Source organism: Nycticebus coucang, chromosome 1 (genome assembly GCF_027406575.1).
Source record: "Nycticebus coucang isolate mNycCou1 chromosome 1, mNycCou1.pri, whole genome shotgun sequence".
Classification (NCBI taxonomy): domain Eukaryota; kingdom Metazoa; phylum Chordata; class Mammalia; order Primates; family Lorisidae; genus Nycticebus; species Nycticebus coucang.
In genome coordinates this window covers 136,247,600-136,270,171 of record NC_069780.1, presented here as the reverse complement: position 1 = coordinate 136,270,171, position 22,572 = coordinate 136,247,600, and the positions used below count along the sequence as shown (strand labels likewise).

Sequence of the window (22,572 nt, the reverse complement as noted above, 5' to 3'; positions counted from 1 at the left end):
GCCTGCACAACCCGCATGCGACCACACTCGGAGGCCATTTTGCTTGCTGCCCCAGCGCGCCCGGCAGCGTCAGCAGCTGCTGCGACCGCCAGCCGAAGGTTCCGGCCAGCGCGCCGACCGCAGGGGGCGCAAGCAATCGGGAGCCCCTGGCCGGGGCGAAGCCCGACGCTGCAGAGACCACTGAGAAACCGCAGCCTCAGGCCCCGAGGGCCCCGCGAGCGCAGGCCGCAGTTTTCCCAGCCCCGCCGCCGTTACCAAGGCGACCGCCGCCGAACGTTCCCGCGGCGGGCCCCGCCCCCCGGCCAATCGGACCGGCGCTCGCCGGAGCCCAGATTCTCTTTGTTCCGCAGCCATTTCAGGCCCCCGGCAGGAGGCAACGCCGCTTCGGCAGAAGGCCTGAGCGCCCGAGGCCTCTGGGATGGTGTGGGACCGGGTAGGTGGCGTGAGGGTGCGCGGCCCCTGACTGGAGAGGCGGGAGCGGAGGCAGGGAGTTCCGAAGCGGCCTGACGCGCCAAGCGGAAAGCCCCCGGGCTCGCCCGCCGTCCCGGTGCCCGCCCGGCCGTTTGGAGCTCGGCGGCGGCGGCGGCGCGGTTCTAAGCCCAACAGCTGCCGGCCCAGGCGCCTGGCGGGACCCGGGTAGGGGGCAGACGGCGGCGGCTCTTCAGGTGTCCGAGGTCAGGGCCTGGAGATGGTTAGGGGTTGCGGAAAGGGAAGGATGTGATGCCCGAGGGAGCTTTTGCCCAGCCTGTAAGCCGCGGCGTTTGGAGGCCCTTGGGTGCTGCAGTCGCTGCCCGGGACGCCTGCTTCCCGCCGGTTCTGGGCACGGTGGGACGCTGCCCGCAACGGGCCGGTCTTTGTCCTGCCCTGGTCCCCTTCGCCTGGTGTCCCGTGCCCGCACACATCAGCTATCGTCTCAGCTACCATTCAGCTTGCTGATCTATTTTCTTCTGGAGGTTCTTTCCCCTTGGGGCCTCTTGACCTGACATGTTTACACAATTTTAATGTTTGTAACTGAATGGGTTATGAGCGGGTGTGCGGTTTTTGCACTTCTACCTCGGCTCTCACGCGTACACGCAACAAGGAACAGCTGCTGAGAAGCAGACCGGCCACCACAAAGTGCTTGGAAAATGGCTTTCTTCCTTTAAAAATGATTTCCTGTTGTTTACTGATTTTAAAAAGTCAACTAAATTTTGCAAGTATTGCTTACGGTTTAACTCCATTATCTTAATCAGTAATCAGTTTGGTCGCAGAGCAAATGTAAATGTAGCAATTTGAAATCGGATCCACAAATTGATGTTGACAGATGCATTAAGAAGCTTAATAACTGCCCTGGTTTGAGACAGCCATGACTTAAATGATGAGTGCCTAACTGGTACTTTTTTAAAAAAGATAATTTTTAAATGTAAGATGTATGGTGTAGTAGTTATTTGGAAGTGAGGATTGTAAAATGGCTGTCCTAACCTGGTCGTTTTTAGGATAACAAAACTTCCAGCTGAATTTTAAGTTTTCCTGTTATATCAAAGCTTTCATATGTGGTTAAAAAGTTGTATTTAGTGAAAAAGGGAAGGATTCTGTTTGGGGGGGAAAGATTCTGTTTTCTACTTTTACCCTACCCTGGACCCCAGTCGTTCTAGAGAATGGCTGCACCAAGTGGAAAACCTACAACTGCAAAAGGGAAATATTAGTTTGAAGGTCCTTTTTACTCCTAGCATATGCAGTTCACGAATGCATAGTAGTTTTGTTGTACAGTTTTTACTTTATGTAATTTAATGGGAGCCTTGTGAAGTATTAGTGTTCCATTTTCTTTTTCCTAGAAGGGACCTCCACCCTGGAATTAGCCTCCATGTGATTGCATCTTTATCCTAGTCAGGAATTATTAAATTCCTCCCTCTGAAATATCTATACAAATCTTTTTTGCAGTTCTGTCTTCACTCTCAGGTGGCCTATATTCCACTCTATAATCTGAGCAGGCTAAGATTTTGGTAAGGATATGATTCAGGTTGTAAATTTTTTTCCATATCAACACTTGTTATTGTTTTCTTTGTTTTTATGACTGATTTTCCTTATTTATGTATGTTAAAGTTGTCATGTGAACTCCATTTTGCTAAATGCTGTAAATGTCATACTACCTTGAAATGTATATATATTCTATATATAGAATAGAATATATATATTCTATATATAGAATATATATACATTTATATATATATATATATTCTACTTATATATTTAGAAGTTCTTGGATTTTAACCATGTTGGATTCTGCAAACTTTTTTTTAAAGGAAAACTGGTAATAAAGCCAAACCAAATAACATAGTAATAAAATAGATTTATCAAGTATAAACTGCAGATAGGAGCACTGTAGTTAAGTGGGGGTAATTTTTATAGGCCACGGTATAAATTATGAATATTTCTTTCTGAGATTGATACGTGAATGCATATTCATGCCAGAAATTTCCTCTAAACAGTTATGTTTACCAGCAAAAGGATGAGAAAGCTGAAAGAAAATGATTGATTAACTGATGAGGTTTTAAAAATGATGAAGAACAATGCCGTCTTCAGAGTGGAAGGATCAGAGACAGTGAAATTCCCCTAATATTGAGGATCTTTTTTTTTTTTTCAGTTGGTCTGTTCAGCCAGTGCCATAGTAGATAGCTGGTGAGTTGGCAGGTGAGGGATCTCCTGGGATGTAGAGGGGTTGAACTTCACAAGGGAAGATAAATGTTTGCAAGAATGGTCTTTGAGTCAGTTTTGTGTTGCTGTAAAAAAATACCTGAGACTGGGTAATTTATAAAGAGAAGAGGGTTATTTTAACCCGTAGTTCTACAGGCTGGGAAGTACAAGAAGCATGGCGCCGCCGTCTGGTCGGCTTTTGGTGCTGCCTGTCTATAAAATGTTGGAGAAAGTCAAGTGGAAGCAGACCCACAAAGAGGGGGAAACCTGAGTGGGGGTTCTGGCTTTATGACAACCCATTGTCAGGGAACTAATGCATTCCCGTGAGAACTAATCCATTTAAGAGAGAAAGGAGAGAGAGACCTCACTAAGGAGAAAACAGCACCAAACCATTCCTGAGGGATTCCCTCCTCCTCCCTGCCAAACACGTCCCACTAGGCTCCACCTCTCAATAACACCACATTTGGAACTTGAGTTCCATATTTCAACTTGAGTTTTGGTGGGGACAGACAATACCCAAACCATAGCAGTGGAACAGTGATTTGTAGTTATATGGCCAGGTAATAATTTAGGGAGGTTCTGGAAATCCAAGTTTGATTGGGTTACTCTTAAAATCTCCATACTAGATAAGGATTCCTTGAAGTATTGTCAGTTGGTGTAATAAGTAAGAATGTTAGAGTTCCAGAATGTCAGTGGTCAAATGAGATATTAAAACCAGAAATAGGGATTCAGATTTGTCTTGTCATTTTTTTGTTTTGTTTTTTGTTAGTCTTAGAATTTTCTGGGGTGGATAGAAACTGTACAGGAATGGTGGCTACATCTTATTCCAAAAAGCAGATGGCAGAGCAATATTTGAACATAGTACTGAAAGAAAGCTGGTAACTGTGAAGACCACCTTTTTAATGGTTAAAATTTTAAAACAAAACAAAATTAGTGTAGTCTAGGGAGTAGGTGGCTTAAAGCCAGCCAGACTACTTGGATTCAAATTTTGGTACCTTCTGTAATTATTTGTGTGACCTTGGGCATGTTACTTAATCTTACTTTTTTAAAATCTCATAATGTTATGAAGATTAAATGAGTTAATACAATAAGCTCTTAAAACTGGGCCTGGCATGTAGTAAGTGTTCCATAAATAATAACTGCTATTATTATATCATTATCATTGTTAATTATAAGAGAAAACTATAGAAAATCATAAAATAATGAAAATCACCAATATCAGGCCTGTATGATAATTAATGTAAGCCCTTTGGTGCATTTGCTTCTAATATTTTTTCTGAGCTTGTTGGATTTTTTCACAGTCAAGACTTTACTATATGTGGCTCAGCATCTATAGTTCAGCGGCTAGGGCACCAGCCACGTACACTGGGGCTAGTGGGTTCAATCCCAGCCCGGGCCTGCCAAACAACTATGGCAACTACAACAAAAAAAAAAGCCAGGTGTTGTTGTGGGTGCCTGTAGTCCCAGCTACTTGGGAGGCTGAGGCAAGAGAATTGCTTAAGCCTGAGAGTTTGAGGTTGCTGTGAGCTGTGATGCCACAGCACCCTACTGAGGGCGATGTAGTGAGACTCTGTCTCCAAAAAAAAAAAAAAAACCTGGTAAATGAAATCTTCAGGGGAAAATAAGGAAAAAATAATAATGTTCCAGATAAGAATAAAACTATCTACAAGACATAGGAGAATAATTTTATTCTGAAAATTAGGGCCAAGAAACAAACACATAACACATTTGAGCTGCAATTTATAGTTGTCTCTGAAGCCATTAGTAAAATAATCTATCAGCGGAGTCCCTTTATCCTAGATGCTTAAATTACTACCAGAGCTGAAGAGGGTAGATCCCTGAAATGGCAAGATTCACTGCTTTTGTCTTTACTAGAGAAGCGAAACATTTCAGCAAATCATGAATATTATTTATAAATAATTAGGAAGGTACCCACCAAAATTTTAAAGAAATAAATTTTTAGAGCTATTGATCATTACACTGCCATTAGAAATATTATTTCATTAAATATTTTCAACAATAAGTAGTTTATTTTGGTTGGCGTATAGGAGAACATGCCCTTCAGAGTTCCTGTGAGAACTATTTCTCGTAGGAAATGATGAGAAAGATAGCAACCCATGAAAGATTTTGTGTGCCATTTAGTAGTGCTGGAATTATTTCTTGTACTCAACAAGCTTTCCGTAGTAGTGGAGTAGCAGAAATGTAAACAAACAGGTGCCATAAGTATAATTCAGTTTTTTGTTTTTGTTTTTATATATAATTCAGTTTTTATGATATAAATCTGAGGAGACACCGGAGAAGGCCAGTGGCAGATTCTTTGAAGAGAGTTAGGGGGAATGTCTGGGGCATTTTGCGAACAAGGAGCAGCTTTTCAGGGAATATATCAGCAAAGATAAGGACCTGCTTTGCTCTTGGAATTCTTTAAGTAGTTTAGGGATCCTGAAAGGTATAGCACCTGGGTCCATAAATTTCTTCTGTAAAAAGCCTGATAGTAAGATATTTTCTACAGATAGGAAACTAATGATTGTGGCCAGCTTTGACCTGTGGGCCTTGATTAACAACCTCTGGTATGTAGTAGAAAGAGATTTGGGGGAGAAACAACCCACTGAGCCTGTATCACCTTAGCATGAGTTAAGAGAGGTCTGAAATGGGGAATTTAGAACATTGATTTCTGTGAATCATTAAGAGCAGAATAAAATAGATGTTTCATTTTATTTATTTATTTATTTTTGAGACAGAGTCTCACTTTCTTGCCCTTGGTAGAGTGCCATGGCATTGTAACTCACAGCAACCTCAAAGTCTTGGGCTCAGGTGATCCTCTTGCCTGGTACTACAGGCATCTGCCACAATTCCCGGCTGTTGTTAAGAGACAGGGTCTCGAACTCATTAGCTCAAGCAATCTTGGCCTCCCAGAATGCTAGGATTATAGGTGTGAGCCACTGCGCCTGGCCAGATGTTTTATTTATTTATTATTTTTATTTATTTTTTTGAGACAGAGTCTCAAGCTGTCCCCTGAATAGAGTGCCACAGCATCATGGCTCACAGCAACCTCCAACTCCTGGGCTCAAGTGATCATCTTGCCTCAGTTTTTATATTTTTAGTAGAGACAGGGTCTCGCTCTTGCTCAGGCTGGTCTTGTGAGCGCAAGCAATCCACCCGCCTTGGCCTCCCAGAGTGCTAGGATTACAGGTGTGAGCCACCGCGCCCGGCCAATGTTTTATTTTTTTTAAATAGATTTTTTTTAAAGCACTATAAATAGTAAGAAAAGCGAAGAAAACTCAATTTTTTAAAGGTTTAAATAGCTAGGCAGTAAACATGAAATAATTCTCTACCTCACCAGTAGAGAAATGAAAAGTAAAGCAGTAATTTTTTATTTATTTATTTATTTTTATTTTTATTTTTATTTATTTTATTTATTTTTTTTCTTTTTGCAGTTTTTGGCCGGGGCTGGGTTTGAACCCGCCACCTCCAGCATATGGGGCTGGCACCTTACTCCTTTGAGCCACAGGCACCGCCCGTAATTTTTTTTTTTTTTTATTCATACTGGCAAAAGTGAAAAAGGTTTGTAAGTATTGACAAGATTGTACAGAAATTCATTCATTGAATAAATCAGTACAGCTATATTAAAGTCAAAACATTTTTGACCTAGCAGTTTCCATTTCCCTCATACCCGACTATATGAGGAGTCATGGGTGCAGGGTTATTGTTTGTCATAACCAGAGAACATCCAGACTTTGAGGTCCCCTTTCATCTCCAGCACTCCATTTATAAAAGGATCTATACTTTATTGTTTTTAAACCCCTCTTCAAGTCTTCATGTCCTTGTACTGTGCCTTCTGGAAATTACTGCCATCATCTGCAAAATCCAGTCTCTACCTAATCTTAAACGTTTATTTCCCTTCATTTTCTTGCTCTAATACAAACTTTACTCTCCTCCACTCTACATTTATAGCAGGTTTTGTTTGTTCTTTCTGAAGCTTTCCCTTACCAGTATTCTTAGAGATGGGAAAGGTATCTGCCACAACTTTCTTTATTGCTCTCAGTCTGTTCTTTCTCCCTTTCTGAAATTCTCAGCTTTGGGTTATGTCATAAAGGTTCCCTGTTCTTCTCTCTAAAACCATCTTGGTCTTTACAGTGAAATTGACAAGAACCTTTGTAAACTGATCCTTCCAATACCCTGACGTCTCATTTCCTAGACCTCTCTTCAGTGCTTCCCATCTACCCTACCTCAGCCACACATTCCCACAGTGATACCCTCTTGTGTGGTTAGTGACTTCAGTCCCTCCATAGTTACTGTAGCATGTTTTACTCTGTGACCACTACTTATTTTTGCAGTTTATTCTTAGTATTTCAACCCCAACCATTTGCTGACCCCAGTGGAATCTCTAACCCATTGATCCTGTTATTGTTAACCCTGCCACTTACCCTCTTGATGTTTTCACTTTTACATGAATTTACTCAATTTACATTGTATGGTTAATCATTTTCATGACTCCTTCAGATCGCCTTCCTTGCTCTTTGCTTATTTGGCAAAACCAGAGCCCTAGTTAAAAGCTGCACCTTGCTTTTTTTTTTCCATTTGCCCCTATGTAACTGAGTGTGGACAGAAGAAAACACTCAACCACAAACCTCAGGTGGGTCCTTTATGCTGCCCAGTGGTCATAACTGTATTTTCCTGGTTTGTTCTCTTTCCCTCTCTTCTCAACGAGTATCTCATATATTCTTTTCCTCAAATCTTCTATATCTCTTTTCCTGTCCTCATTTTCTACTTTGCTTCCTACGTTGCTAAGAAAATTAAGCAGAAGAGACCCCCTCGCACGTCCCCATCTGCATCAGTACATGCTGTTTCCATGCCTGTTACCTTAGATTAACCATTCATGTATATGTCTGCTTTTGTAGTAGATTCCATTTTCCTTCATCTGCCCAAGGACATTGCTTCAGCTTCTTTTCTCTCCTTCCACATCATTCAATTTTGTTCTGTTGAATCATTTCTTTTTTTTTTTTTTGTAGAGACAGAGTCTCACTTTATGGCCCTCGGTAGAGTGCCGTGGCGTCACACAGCTCACAGCAACCTCCAACTCCTGGGCTTAAGCGATTCTCCTGCCTCAGCCTCCCGAGTAGCTGGGACTACAGGCGCCCGCCACAACGCCCAGCTGTTTTTTGGTTGCAGTTTGGCCAGAGCTGGGTTTGAACCCGCCACCCTTGGTATATGGGGCCGGCGCCTTACTGACTGAGCCACAGGCACCGCCCTGTTGAATCATTTCTAACAGCAAACAGATGTGCTATTATTTCTCCCATTTTAAAAACCTTAAAAACTTGAATCACTTCTTTATCACCTGTTTCCCCAATTTTTTGTTTCCTTTTGAAGCAGTATTTCTCAAAAGAGTTTGTCTATACTTGCCGAGATTTCTCCTCCAGTGCTCTGTTAAACCCCCTAAGTCAGGCCTTTGTGTGCATCACTCCTGCAGAAATGGCTCTTCAGGTTCTTCAATTGGTAACTGTACACCAGTTTTAAGATGTTTCTGTGAATGGAGGGGTGTGGAGAAATTGAGTAATAGTGGAGGGCAAACAGAGTCAAAGCTGGGTTTGTAAGATGTTTTATAATGATTTTAAACTTACAGAAAAGTTGTGAGAATAATCTGGACAATTCCCACATACACTGATTCCTCCAAATTGCTCACTGCCATGTCATTGATTATCTTCATTATACTTGACTTATCAGCAGCATTTGACACAACTATTTGCTTCCCTTACTTAGCCTTGAAACCATTTCTTCTTTGCCTTCTAGGACACTACACACTCCTAGTTATCTCCTGCCTCAGTGCTGGCTCCTTGTAATTCTCCTTTGCCTTTCTTTCACTGATCTCTTACTGTTGGCTTTTTAGTCCTTATTTTTTTGTTGTTGTTTATTTGTTTTTATCTATACTTATTCAGTTGGTAATCTTGTGTAGTCTCATGCCTTTAAATGACAATGATGCCTAAATTTGGATCTTTAGCTCCTCTTTCTAATCCCAGTCTTATATGTACAACTACCTAGTCAACATTTCTACCTGAATGTCTTAAAATATAAAACTTAACATATCAAAAACTAAACTCCTGAGCTTCCTCCCCAATGCCTGCTTTACCCATAGACTTCCCCCTTTCTATCAGTGGTAACTCTAACCTTCTATAACTCAGGAATCTTGGCATTATTTTTTATTTTACTTATTTCATGCTTCACATTCATCCTTTGAGAACAGTCTTGTTTTCTGTATCATCAAAATTCAAAATTCTACCATGCCTCATCACCTCCCACTACCACAACCCTGGTTCAAGCTGCTACCGTCATCTCTTGTTAGATTCCTAAAATGGATTGCTACCTGGTCTGCTCATCATACATACACTCCTCACAGTATTTTCTCAAGCCTTTTACAAATTTAGAGTCTCTGACTCTTATACATTTAAAGCCCTGCAGTGGCTCCTGGTGTGGTCTGACTGAATGTATGTGTCTTCTTAAAATTCATATGTTGAAATCCTTACCCCCAAGGTGACACTATTAGGAAATGAGATCTTTGGGAGGCCATTAGGTCATGGGAGTGGAATACTTATGAATAGGATTAGTGCCCTTATAAAAGAGGTCCTAGAGAGATACATTACTCTTTATTTCTTGAGGACACACAAAAGGAGGAGCTGTCTATGAGCTAAAAACAAGCACTCACCAGATACTGAACATGCCTTGGTTTTGGACTTCTCAGCCTCCGGAACTGTGAGAAACAAATTTCTATTGCTTATAAACTAGTATTTTGTTAAGGCATCCAAAAGGAACTAAGACCTCATCTCTTGTTCACTCAGAAAAGGCCAGTCCTTACAATAGCCTATAAGACTATACATAATCTGCCAAACCCACTCCCCTTTCCCCTTACCTTCCTGACCTCATTTTCTACTACTGCTTTCTCCTCTTATTTACTGGCTTCCTTGCTGTATCTTAAACATTTCTGTCAGGTTCCTACTTTAGGACCTTTGCGTTAGCGGGCTCCACTATCTGTAATGTACTTCTTCCAAATACCTGCTTGGCTCAGTGGCCTCACCTATGAACTTTTGCTCAGATCTTATTTTCTCTAAACACCCTACACTACATCCTATTTTGCTCTCCTCCCAACCCCTCTTAGCCTGAAGTCATTTTTGCTTTTTGCATAGCACACACTACCTCCTAACACATATCTCAAGGGTTAGCAAACCACAGCTTCATAAGCTTCTGGCCTGTTCTTGACAACCTATAAGCTAAGAATGTTTTGACGTTTTTAAAGGGTTGTTAAAGCAAAAAAAATCTATGACAGACAAATGTGGCCTGTAAAGCCTGAAATGTTTAGTATCTGATCCTTTTCATAAAAAGTATATATTTTACTGTTTATCGTCTTTCTCCTCCCACGAGAATGCAAGCTTCAAAAGGGCAGATATCCTTATTTTTTTGGTCTTTGCTTTTTTAGAAATAGGGTCTCATGGGTGGCACCTGTGGCTCAAGGAGTAGGGCGCCGGTCCCATATGCCGGAGGTGGTGGGTTCAAACCCAGCCCTGGCCAAAAAAAAAAAAAAAAAAGAAATAGGGTCTCAGTCTGTCACAGGCTGGAGTATAGTGGTGCCATCATAGCTCACTGCAGCCTCAAACTCCTGGGCTCATGCAGTCCTCCTACCTCAGCCTCTCGGATAGCTGGGACTACAAGTGCATACCACCATGCTTGGCTAACTTGTTTTTTTTCTTAGAGATAACACTGCTCAGGTTGGTCTTGAACTCTCTTTGTTTTATTTATTGCTACGTCTGCAGCAACTATAATAGTGCCTGAATGTAGTAATTATTTGTTAAATGAATGGTTTGTGATTGTGCAAAATTATAAATAGATTGTGTTTATCAATAAACTGCGATTAATAATGAATATACCTATAATGGCTAGGAAACCAAGGGCATTTTTTTTTTTTTTTTTTTTTTTTTTTTTTTTGAGACAGAGCCTCAAGCTGTCGCCCTGGGTAGAGTGCTCTGGCATCACAGCTCACAGCAACCTCCAGCTCCTGGGCTAAAGCAGTTCTCTTGCCTCAGCCTCCCAAGTAGCTGGGACTACAGGTGCCCGCCACAACGCCCAGCTATTCCAGGGGCGTATTTTGAAGTTTGTTATAGAACAGAAATAAAACATTTTTGTTTCTACAGATACTTATGTATTTAAATGGACAAAGAAGAGCTCTACAAGGATACATATCAAATGAGTACTTTTGGGGAGGGGATTAAGAGAGGTAATTGCAGGGAGCTTGAAGTTCATCTGTATTGTTTGCTTTTCCTTTTTTTAATAATGAGAAACAGTCACATTAATTTTTTACTTTAAAATTAGTTTTAATGAGAAGGGAAAAATGGCTATTAAAAAAATAAAGCAATGGGCGGCGCCTGTGGCTCAGTGAGTAGGGCGCCGGCCCCATATGCCGAGGGTGGCGGGTTCAAACCCAGCCCCGGCCAAACTACAACAAAAAAAATAGCCAGGCGTTGTGGCGGGCGCCTGTAGTCCCAGCTGCTCCGGAGGCTGAGGCAAGAGAATCGCATAAGCCCAAGAGTAAGAGGTTGCTGTGAGCCGTGTGACGCCACGGCACTCTACCCGAGGGCGGTACAGTGAGACTCTGTCTCTACAAAAAAAAAATAAAAAAATAAAGCAATGATGGCAGTGCCCATATCTCAGTGGGTAGGATGCTGGCCACGTACATCAAGGCTGGTGGGTTCAAACATGGCCCAGCCCAGCTAAAACAACAATGACAACTGCAACAACAACAACAAAATAGCTGGGCATTATGGTGGGCACCTGTAGTTCCAGCTACTTGGGAGGCTGAGGCAAGAGAATCACTTGAGCCCAAGAGTTTGAGGTTGCTGTGAGCTGTGATGCCAGGGCACTACCCAGGGTGACAGCTTGAGAGACTGTCTCACAAAACAGAACAAGCAATGAGAGGAAGTAGTAGCAGGTTGGGGAGGGAGGGAAGAGGACTTTTGCCTTTTTTAAGTGTTTTAGCAGTAAATCTGGATGAGGGAAAGGAGTGAGCAATATGAATATTTGGCAAAAGTGTGAATAAAAGTACAGGCCTTCGTGTGGGAACAAGTTTAGCCTGATTGGGGAACTGGAAGAAAACCAGTGAAACTGGAACATAATGAAGAAAGGGGACAAGATTGCTAGGAGATGAGTTTAGAGAAATAGGCATGGGCCCAAATTAGATAAAGTTTTGTAAGCTGTAAGGATGTAAGGTTTTATTGTAAGTATGATAGGAAACCATTGTATGGTTTTGATGGAGGGAAGACATTTAATTGCAGGTTAATGACAAGATCAATTTTGCTGCTTTGTCTCAGAGAACGGGCTGTGAGAGAACAAAAGAGGAGGCAGGGAAATCTATTCTAGTAGACCATCTGAACTAGGGTGGACAGTGGAGAGGGTGGGAAGTAGTCAGACTCAGAGCATATTTTGAGAGTATATTTTGAAACCACTGGCTGCTGATGTGGGATATGAGGGAAATAAAAATCATTGCCTCTGATCTATATATTTGACCTGAACAACTAAGTAAAAACTAGTGACAATGATAATAGGCAGGAGGGGGAGGAGCAGTTTTGAATGATGGGAGGAAGAAGGGAATCGAGATGTTTCGGATCCCAGCACAGTGGCTGAGGCTTGTAGTCCCAGCTTCTGTTGAAGCTGAGGCAGGAAGATTGCTTGAAGCCAAGAGTTCAATACCAGCCTGGGCAACATAGGGAGGCCTCATCTCTTTAAAAAAAAAGATTAGGGAAAAAAAAGTTCTGTTTTAGCCAGCAAAGTTTGAGATGCCCATTTAATAAACAAGTGTATATATCTTGTAAGACGTTGGCTACTTGAGTCTGGAATTTAGAGTGCTATTTAATGGCACAGACTAGATGAGGTTATGTAAATAGAGAAAAGAAAGGGACCTAGGATGTTGAGGGATGGGGAGCCAGGAAAGAAAATGACAAAGAGCAACCAGTGAGATAAATGGAAAACTAAGGACAAGTGGAACCACAAGCAAAGAGGTGGGTGAAAGAGTGGTCACCTGTGTTCAGAACTCTTAAGAAATTAAAATGAGGCCAAGAAAAAATTGTTGGGTTTGGCAACATGAAAACCTGTCAGTAGAATGGAGTAGGGGAGAGGGTGACTTTCATGGTATTTCTGTGAATGGAAGGGAATGGAGAGATTAAGTAGTAGGGGAGGGTGAACAGAGTCAAAGCTGGATTTTTAAGGTAACAATTTTTAAATAATTTTAAACTTACAGAAAGGTTACGAGAATAATTCAGAGAACTCCCAAATACACTTTGCCTGGATTCCCCAGTTGGTAACATTTTGTTCCATTTGTTTTTTTTTCCTCTTTCCCAATAATACACTCATTTTTTTTTTTTTTTGATCATTTGAAAGTAGGCTGCATACATCTTTAGCCCTTAATACTTTGATGTATATTTCCTAAAAGCCAGGGTATTCTCTTGAGAAACCACATGCAGTTGGCAAATTAAGGAAATTTAGTTTTTTACAGTCCATATTACAATTTTGTCAATTGTCTCAGTAACATCCTACATCTTAGTCTGGTCTAGGGTTTTATATTACATTTAGGTTTCATGTCTTTTTAGAGAGAGGTTTTTTTGAGGCAGAGTCTCACTATGTCACCCTCAGTAGAGTGCTGTGCCATCACAGCTCACAGCAACCTAAAACTCTTAGGCTTAAGTGATTCTCTTGCCTCAGCCTCCCAAGTTCCTGGGACTACAGGTGCCCGCCACAACACCCAGCTATTTTTTGTTGCAGTTGTCATTGTTGTTTAGCTGGCCCAGGCCGGGTTTGAACCTGCTAGCCTTCGTATATGTGGCCAGCACTATAACCCCTGTGCTATGGGTGCCGCCTGAGAGGTATTTTTTTAAAAGACAGAACTTGGTCATTTTATCCTCATAACAGCCCTGTGGGATGTAGGTATGACTAATGATCTCATTTTATAGATGATAGGTTAATTATTCCTTTCATGACTAATAAGTGGCAGAGCCAGAACTCAAAAGTCAAGCATAGGGACTCTCGGATTTGTACCTTTAAGTACTATATACAGTAACTTCCACATAGTACATGAAAAAATCTGAAATTTCTTACTTGAAGTAGACAGGTTAAATATATAGATCAGAGGCAAAGATTCTTATGTCAAAAAGATTTGTAAATTTCTGGACCTGTATTATAATTCTCTGTCACCCTGATAAGTAGGACAGAAGGAAGAATAAGAAAAGTAAAGATATTTAAACATCGGCCTTTGGCATAAGCAATATTTTCACAGTTATTGGTACTACGGTAATTGTTTAGAAAGGTAAAAAGAAAGCTAATTCTTCTTGTGGTAGGGTTGAGTTGGCAGTAGTATATGGACATGGTCTCTCAAGAGTTCTAGTGTGTTTCAAGAAGTGTTTGTTTCAGCTCAAGAAATGGTGTATGTCAAACCTTTATTAGAAAATATTATAAGGCTTAATTTAGGGAAAGAACATTAATGGTTGAACCATTGAAACCGCAGGTGCTCCAGAATTGAAATTGGATTTCTGGTTCAATAATGTTTTGTGTAGTTTTATATCACACAGTTTTGAGAGGATAATGAATAAAGTACTACTTTTAGGTAAAAACACAAGTTATGGTGGACATTTTTCTATGATATTTTCAACCAAAGATTGTTCTTGCTATTAAATGTGACCTAAGGTACTGTACCTTTTCACAGGAGCCTGTGTACATGTGTTTGTTGAAAGAATCAAGTGAAAGGTAGCTTTAATTCTGGTAATTCAGTAGTCCCCAAACTACTTTCATTGTGGTAATTTAGTAGTCCCAGAACTACACTTGGACAATCGAGTTGAATACAGGTTTCTCTGAAGGCTAGCATTTCAGTAGTAAATATAAAAGAAACTAGTAAGGCTGGCTTTTGAATGTAGAGTATGACGAGATTCATTATTTATAGTCAACTAAATGTTTTACCTGTAGAAGTTGAAAGGAACTTTGCTTTATAGGTGAGAAAGTAAGTGAGGGTAAGTTACAGGATTGCCCAGCTAGCTATTCTTAAAGCAGAGAACTGAAATTAGTGGCCCAGATTCCTGAAGCCCCTTCTTTTTTCCTGTTATTTTGGTTCTTCATGGCCCAGAAGACTTAAAGACCCATGAAGTTACATTGGGCTGTTAGCTCCAGACAGGTTGTAGCTGTGAATTCAAGTTTATGGACATCATCCTTCCCTTGGCCTGACACCCCTGCCCAAATAAGTAAAGGGTGAAACAGTGGAGGGATTGTGAAGGTGGGAAATTTTTCTGAGGTCTTGTTTTAGCATAGGTAGTAAGCTCTGAATCACGAGAAGTAGTATGGTAGTTTTAATATTTAATATAGAAATTTGGTAGAGAAGCTTAAGAGCCAGTAGAGAAATAAAAAGATGAATGAAGCATGGGAAAAGAAAAGGCTCTAACAAACAAAAATTCTAACTTTATCTTAAACTTACATCCTAGTGGGCTAGATAGAGAGGCTTCCTTTTTTTTTTTTTTTTTTTTTGAGACTGAGTCTTCCCCTGTCACTCCGAGTAGAGTGCAGTGGCAATTTCTTAGCTCACTGCAACTTCAAACTCTTGAGCTCAGGAGATCTACTATCTCAGCCTAATTTTTCTATTTTTAGTAGAGACTGGCTCTTGCTCAGACTGGTTTCAAACCCCTGACTTCAAGCAATCCACCTGCCTTGGCCTTGTGGACTGCTAGGATTACAGGTGTGAACTACGGCACCCACAGGCTAGATGCTTTTGTTTTAGTATTGGTACTTGCTGGTTAGGTACACGGCAGGCACGTTTTATTTGTAAAATAGAATATACATATTCATACTTCAGCGTGATTATAGTAGAGTTTGAGTAGCTCAACGACCAGGGCAGAATTGTAATTTCAGGTAAAATTATTATCTGATTCTAGGGGATATGAACACCTGAACATCTCAAAGGCTTATGAGTCAAGTTAGTCAAATGCCTAGCCACATATTGAAATTCAAATTTAATAACTTAAGTTCACTAAGTTATGAAGTCCTAGGAATTTCCTACTTGTCATCTTCTTATTTCAGACTTTTTGTTGTTATACTATATTTGTAATTTCCAGCTATGAATTATTGTACGTACAAGTAAACAATGTTTTCTTATTGAATATATGGAGTTCCTTCTAGTCTAGAATATATGGGTACTTTTATAAGAGTATATAATCAAGAGTTAACTGGTATATTTTATTAACTATAACAATAATTTATTAACTAAATAATATGGATTAAGTATTACATGAATTTTTTTAATTTTATTTTTTACTTACATTCTTTAATTTTCATTAAATATAACCGTATACATTTATGGGGTACAGTGAGATAATTTGATATACAATATGGAATGCTTAAATCAAACTGGTTAACCATTACCTCACTTTTTGTGTTAAGACATTTATGATATACTCTTAGTTGTTTTGAAATGTACCCTTGCATTGTGCACATTAGATGAGATCCTACCACATATGCTCCCTCCACTCACCCTGTCCCCTCCTCTCCCTCCTTTCTCTCCTTTCTCTTCCTTCTTTCTGGACTATAGTTGTGTTTTGTCATTTGAATGAATGCGTAAATGATTATATATTAGTTTCATAATAGTATTGAATATATGGGATACTTTTTTTTCATTCTTGAGATACTTCACTAAGAAGAATGTTTTCTAGCTCCTAGGTAAACATAAAAGATGTAAAGTCTCTATCTTTTTATGGCTGCATTATATTCCATTGTGTACATATACTACAATTTGTTAATCCATTCATGGGTTGATGGGCCTTTGAGCTGCTTCCATGACTTGGCAATTACGAATTGGGCTGCAGTAAACATTCTGGTGCAAACATCTTTTTTGTAAAATGATTTTTTGTTAATCTGCGTAGGTAGCTAGTAATGTGATTACAGGATCAAACGGTAGGTTAACTTTTAGTCCTTGAGAATTCTCCATACTTCTTTCCAAAAAGGGTGTATTACTTTGCAATCCCACCAGCAGTGTAGAAGTGTTCCCTTCTCTCCACATCCACATCAGCATCTACAATTTTGGGATTTTGTGATGTGGGCTAATCTTAACTAGAGTTAGGTGATATCTCAAAGTGGTTTTGATTTGCATTTCTCTGATGATTAAAGATAATGAGCATTTTTTCTTTCTTTTTTTTTGTTTGAGACGGAGTCTCAAGCTGTCACCCTGGTAGAGTGCTGTTGCATCAAAGCTCACAGCAACCTCAAACTCTTGGGCTTAAGCAATTCTCTTGCCTCAGCCTCCCAAGTAGCTGGACTACAGGCATCCACCACAACATCCAGCTATTTCTTTTTAAGTTGTAGTTGTCATTGTTGTTTGGTGGGCCTGGGCTTATTCCAACCCGCAGCTCCAGTGTATGTGGCTGGCGCCCTAGCTGCTTGAACTACAGGCACCAAGCCGATGAGCATTTTTTTCATGTTTGTTGGCCATTCACCTGTAATCTTCAGAGAAGTTCTTGTTCAAGTCTCTTGCCCACAAAGAAATGGGGTTGTTTATTCTTTTCTTATTGATTAATTTGAGTTCTCTGTAGATTCTAGTTATGAGATCTTTGTTAGAATTTTAATGTGCAAAAATCTTCTCCCATTCTGAAGGCTGTATGCTTTACCTGCAGTGCCCTTAGCTGTGCAGAAGCTTTTTAGCTTGCTCAGATCCCAGCAATCTTATTTTTGGTATTACTTCAAAAGCCAGGGGAGTCCTCCTCATAAAATATTTTCCCAGGACAATATATTCAAGCGTTTTCCCTGTACACTCTCCTAGTATTTTTATAGTTTCATGTCTTAAATTTAAATCTTTTATCCAGTGAGAATCAATACTTTTTTTTTGCAGTTTCTGACCGGGGCTGGGTTTGAACCCACCACCTCTGGCATATGGGGCCGGCCAAGAATCCTTTGAGCCACAGGTGCCGCCCAAGAATCAATTTTTGTTAGTGGTGAAAGGTGAGAATACAGTTTAGTCTTACACAGGTTGCTAGCTAATTCTCCCAGCACCATTTGTTATATAGGGAGTCTTTTCCCCAGTGTAGGTTTTATTAGGCTTATCAAAGATCAAATGATGATATGTGGCTGGGTTCATCTCTAGATTCTCTATTCTGTTCTGTATATCTACATCTCTATTTTTGTGCCAGTACCATACTGTTTTGATCACTATAGATTTATAGTATAACCTGAAGTCTGGTAACGTGATACCTCCTGATTTGTTTTGCTATTCAAGTTTTTTTCTCATTCCATATAAAACAAAGTACTATTTTTTCAAATTCTTTAAAGTATGACATTGGTGCTTTGATAGGGATTGCATTAAATTTGTAGATTGGTTTGGGTAGTAGGGACATTTTAACATTGTTGATTCTTACCAGCCATGAGCATGGTATGTTTTTCCATTTGTTGACATCTTCAGCTATTTCTACATGAATTTTTTTACAGTTTTTGGCCAGGGCCACGTTTGAACCTGCCACCTCCAATATATGGGGCTGGTGCCCTACTCCTTTGAGCCACCTTAACATCAATTTTTTTTAAATTGAGGTATCATGTCCTGTGACTCAAGGCAAAGGTTTACTTTCCGTGTCCCCAACCCTCCTCCAGGATTTAGGAGAAGTTTATTTTATAATAAATAAATTTGTTTTCTTTGTGTTTCTTTCTAAGAATCAGTTTCATGTAATGGATATAATGGTTGTTTTTCAGGCAGTTAATTAGACTCCTGTGCCTGCCAGTTATACAAGTATATTATCATGGATTGTATCTACCTCAAAGACTAAATAGCACACCGAACTATATCATTAGTTTTAAGCCAAGATAATTTGTAAGCATACATTTTCTTTTCATCCTTTCTTAATTGTTAACATTAGCTTCCTTAGGCAGAAAAAATATATTAAGAATCCATCGAGTCTAACAATTTAAGACTGTAGTAGAGATTTTCTCTACTGCATTAATGTGGAATTTTTGCTTAAAATATTTTAGTTATGATTATTGAGAAAATCTGTAGAACTTACTACTGTAGAAGCCTCAAGAACAATTGTAGAAGAATTATAGGCCCTCTTTTCTAAGCTATGATTTATTTATATTTGCTTCTGGCTTTTACATCTTTGGTGGGTTTTTTCCCTTAACTCTTCTAGCTCATATTATTTGAGGAATTTATTTTCTTTTCATGATATTTCTAGAATTTTGTGTTAATGTTTTCAAATATTAGGAAATTGATGAAAATGCTTATGATATTTCTTTTGGTAGTAAATAAAATTTTACAATTTGTTCTTGGTCTGAATTTTGTAGTATTACTATTTATATCTTTGCTTAGTATTTTGTAGTATTTAAATAAATCTTAACATTATTAAAAATTACATTGAGGCTTGGCATCTGTAGCCCAGTGGTTATGGAGCTAGCCACATACACCAAGGATGGGGGGGTTCAGAACTGGCCTGGGCCAGCTGAAGCAACAATGACAACTGCAACAAAAAATAGCTGGGCATTGTGGCAGGTGCCTGTAGTCCCAGCTGCTTGGGAGGCTGAGGCAAGAGAATCACTTAAGCCCAAGAGTTTGAGGTTGCTGTGAGCTGTGATGCCATGACACTCTACCCAGGGCAATAGCTTTAGACTCTGTCTCAAAAAAAAAAAAAGGTACATTCATATACATAAGGTATTACCAGTAACCTCAAGTGTAGAATCTGTAGTAACTCCCATTATCTAAGTAATAGTAAAACTTCTTTAATATGTAGGAGAGCCTTTCTCTGCAACTAGGTCTCTTGGATTATTAAACAGCTTTTTGGTATAATTTTTACACTTTGCAAAAGCTGAATTTCTGTGGTTCTTTTTGTTTGTTTTGTTTTTGAGGCAAGATCTCACTCTGTCCCGCCAGCTAGAGCGCAGTGGCATCATCATAGCTCACTGCACCCTCAAACTCTTGGGCTCAAGTAATCCTGCCTTAGCCTCCAAAGTAGCTAGGACTACAAGCATGTGTCACCACATTGGGTTCATTTTTTCTATTTTTACTAGAGAGTGGGTCTAACTCTTGGTTAGGCTGGTCTCAAACTCCTGACCTCAAGCAATCCTCCCCCCATGGCTTCCCAGAGTACTAGAGTGCTATGATTATAGGAGTGAGCCACCACACACAGTCTGAATCCATCTCTTTGATTGCTTTAAAGATATTTTTTAATAGTATCTTATAATTGTGCCTATTCGTTTTACTAGCTTAATCTGGGAAACTGTTGCTCCAAGTACAAGAATTTTCTAAATAACTAAAACTTAACTACTTTAACATAACCTTTAATCATTTTCACAAAAACTTAAAAAGGTGTAATTTAAGCTTCTTGATGATTCACTTGTCAGTTGTGATTGTGAATAGCAAGCATTCTACATTCTCTGGGGTCTTTTAACACCTATAGATGTTTTAACAGCTATAGATGACTTGAACAATGATACTGTTGGAAATTTTTATTATTTATTTTCATTGCAAAGATTATAAGACCAAAGATTTAAAATAGAGGGGAAAAAAGGATCCGTAGCGGTAATTCCTTAATGCACTGCTAGCTTTTCATTATGTCCCTCCAGTCTTTTTCATTTAATAATCCAGTCCTTTCCTATGCAAGTATTTTTACTTATAAGTAATTGTACTCTCTATATAACCTTTTATCATTTTTCACTTTTTTAAGCATAAACACTTTCCATGCGTTACTGAAATTAACCATCTCTTTTTGATGGTTGTGTAATAGCCCATGAGTTAAATGTTGTGTTATTTACCCATGTGTTTGTTGTTGGTATGAGAAATAATCCTGGAATAAAATGTTTGAGAATAGCACTTTCTTTTCTGTATTTAGGATTCTTAGGATGTAGTCTCAGAAGTGTAGTCATGAGGACAAACAAATGTATATGGCTCTTGATAGAGATTGTTGAGTTGATTTCTAATAGGTAGTATTAATTTTACATTACCATTAGTAATTTGTCAAGGTTGATTCATCATATCCCCAGCAGCATAGGATATCATCATTGTAGAATTATCTTTGCTAATAAAACTAAAAACTACTCCATTATTACATTTATTGATTACTAGTAAGGTGCAGCATTTTTCCATGTTTGTTTAATGTTGTATCTCTTGTGAATTTTCCTTCAGTGCTACCTATTAGTTCTAAATTATTTTTCTAGGTAAGTAAAGTTACTAATGTATTGCTATTTTGTTGGAGCATCTTTTGCTTTAATATGTTAGGAACTCTGTTACACATCCAACATATTCATAATAACTAATAACTCTTAATTTGTAATCTTGATTTCTGGGTCTTGATTTCCTTATTTTTTTAAATAAAAGGATTAGATAGATGTTGTCTAGTATTCTTTTTATTTTTAAGATTAAGTGCTATAACTGCTGATTTCTATTACAGTTAAAGTTGAGATTGATAAATTCCAGTTTCGTAGGATGAGGGGAATGAATAATGATGAGAATGTGATATTCATTAAGCTAACTCATTATCTCTATTTGCAAGACGACAATAAGGTTTTTAACCCAAGATGTTATTTTAATGGGTTATGCTTATAAATTGAACACTTTCTTTTTTTTTTTGTAGAGACAGAGTCTCACTTTATGGCCCTCGGTAGAGTGCCATGGCATCACACACAGCTCACAGCAACCTCCAACTCCTGGGCTGAAGCGATTCTCTTGCATCAGCCTCCCGAGTAGCTGGGACTACAGGCGCCCGCCACAACGCCCAGCTATTTTTTGGTTTGCAGTTCAGCCGGGGCCGGGTTTGAACCTGCCACCCTCGGTATATGGGGCCGGCACCTTACCGACTGAGCCACAGACGCCACCCAAATTGAACACTTTCTTATTATGTTATGGTAGATTAGCATTATCTGTTGTGTTCAGCGTAATCTAAGATTTCTTTACATCTCATTTCATTCTGTTTTTTAAATGCTTTAATTTTTATGTCTCATTAATCTTGGTTGAGTTTTAAGGTTTATCACTAACAGAAAAACACAATTGAATACCTACAGAATATATGCTGCTTGTTTTTAAATTACAGATTAATATAAGGGTACATAAGATTAGGTTGCATTGTTCGAATTTCTTAGGTAAAATCCGTGTTGTAGTTGAACCCTTCACCCAGGAGGTGTGTCATGTACCCTTGCATTGAGCCTGTACGGTAAGAGCTTATCAACCCTCTCTCCTTCCTCCCACTTGTTCCCCCCCCTTCTTAAATTTAATTGTGTTTTTCTCTTGTGTGAGCTTGTAGTTGTTCATCTACTGTTTTCAATATTAGTACTCAAATATTTGTATTGGGTACATTGATGCTTGTTTTGCCATTCTTGTGATACTCTACTCAGGAGGATGTTCTCCAACTCCATCCAGGTAAATATGAAAGATGTAAAGTCTCCATCTCTCTTTATGGCTGAATAGTATTACATGGTATATACCCCACAGTTTATTTATCTGTTTGTGAGTTGATGGGTACTTGGCTTGTTTCCACATTTTGGTGATTGTGTATTGAACTGATATAAACATTCAAGTGCAAATGTCCTTGTGATAAAATGATTTTTTTTTCCTACTGGGATTGCATCTAGTAATGGGATTGCAGAATAAAATGGGAGATCTACTTTTGGCTCTTTGAGGATTCTCCATACTTCTTTCCAAAAAGGCTTTATTAGTTTGCAATCCCACAAACAGTATATAAGTGTTGCCTTCTCTCCACATCCATACCAGAATCTGCAACTTTGGGATTTCTCTGATGTGGACTATTCTCACTGTGCTAAGTCTATAGTAACCAAAACAGCATGTTATTTAGCACAAAAATAGAGACAGAAACCAATAGAACAGAACAGAGAACCCTGATACGAAACCACCCACATACAGCCAAC

General features: G+C 39.3%; 1 protein-coding gene across 2 annotated transcripts in view; it reads left to right on the top strand.

The window, feature by feature from the left end:
• Window positions 1-271: 271 nt before the first annotated feature.
• TNPO1 (transportin 1) overlaps window positions 272-22,572 on the top strand; it is a 101,540-nt gene continuing 79,239 nt past the window's right edge. The window contains exon 1 of one of the 2 annotated variants that reach the window (XM_053588968.1): window positions 272-433. In XM_053588968.1, the coding sequence (XP_053444943.1) occupies window positions 419-433 (15 nt within the window). In that variant the 5' untranslated portion in view covers window positions 272-418. The remainder of the gene's footprint in view (window positions 434-22,572) is intronic. The other variant, XM_053588982.1, reaches the window with a different exon arrangement.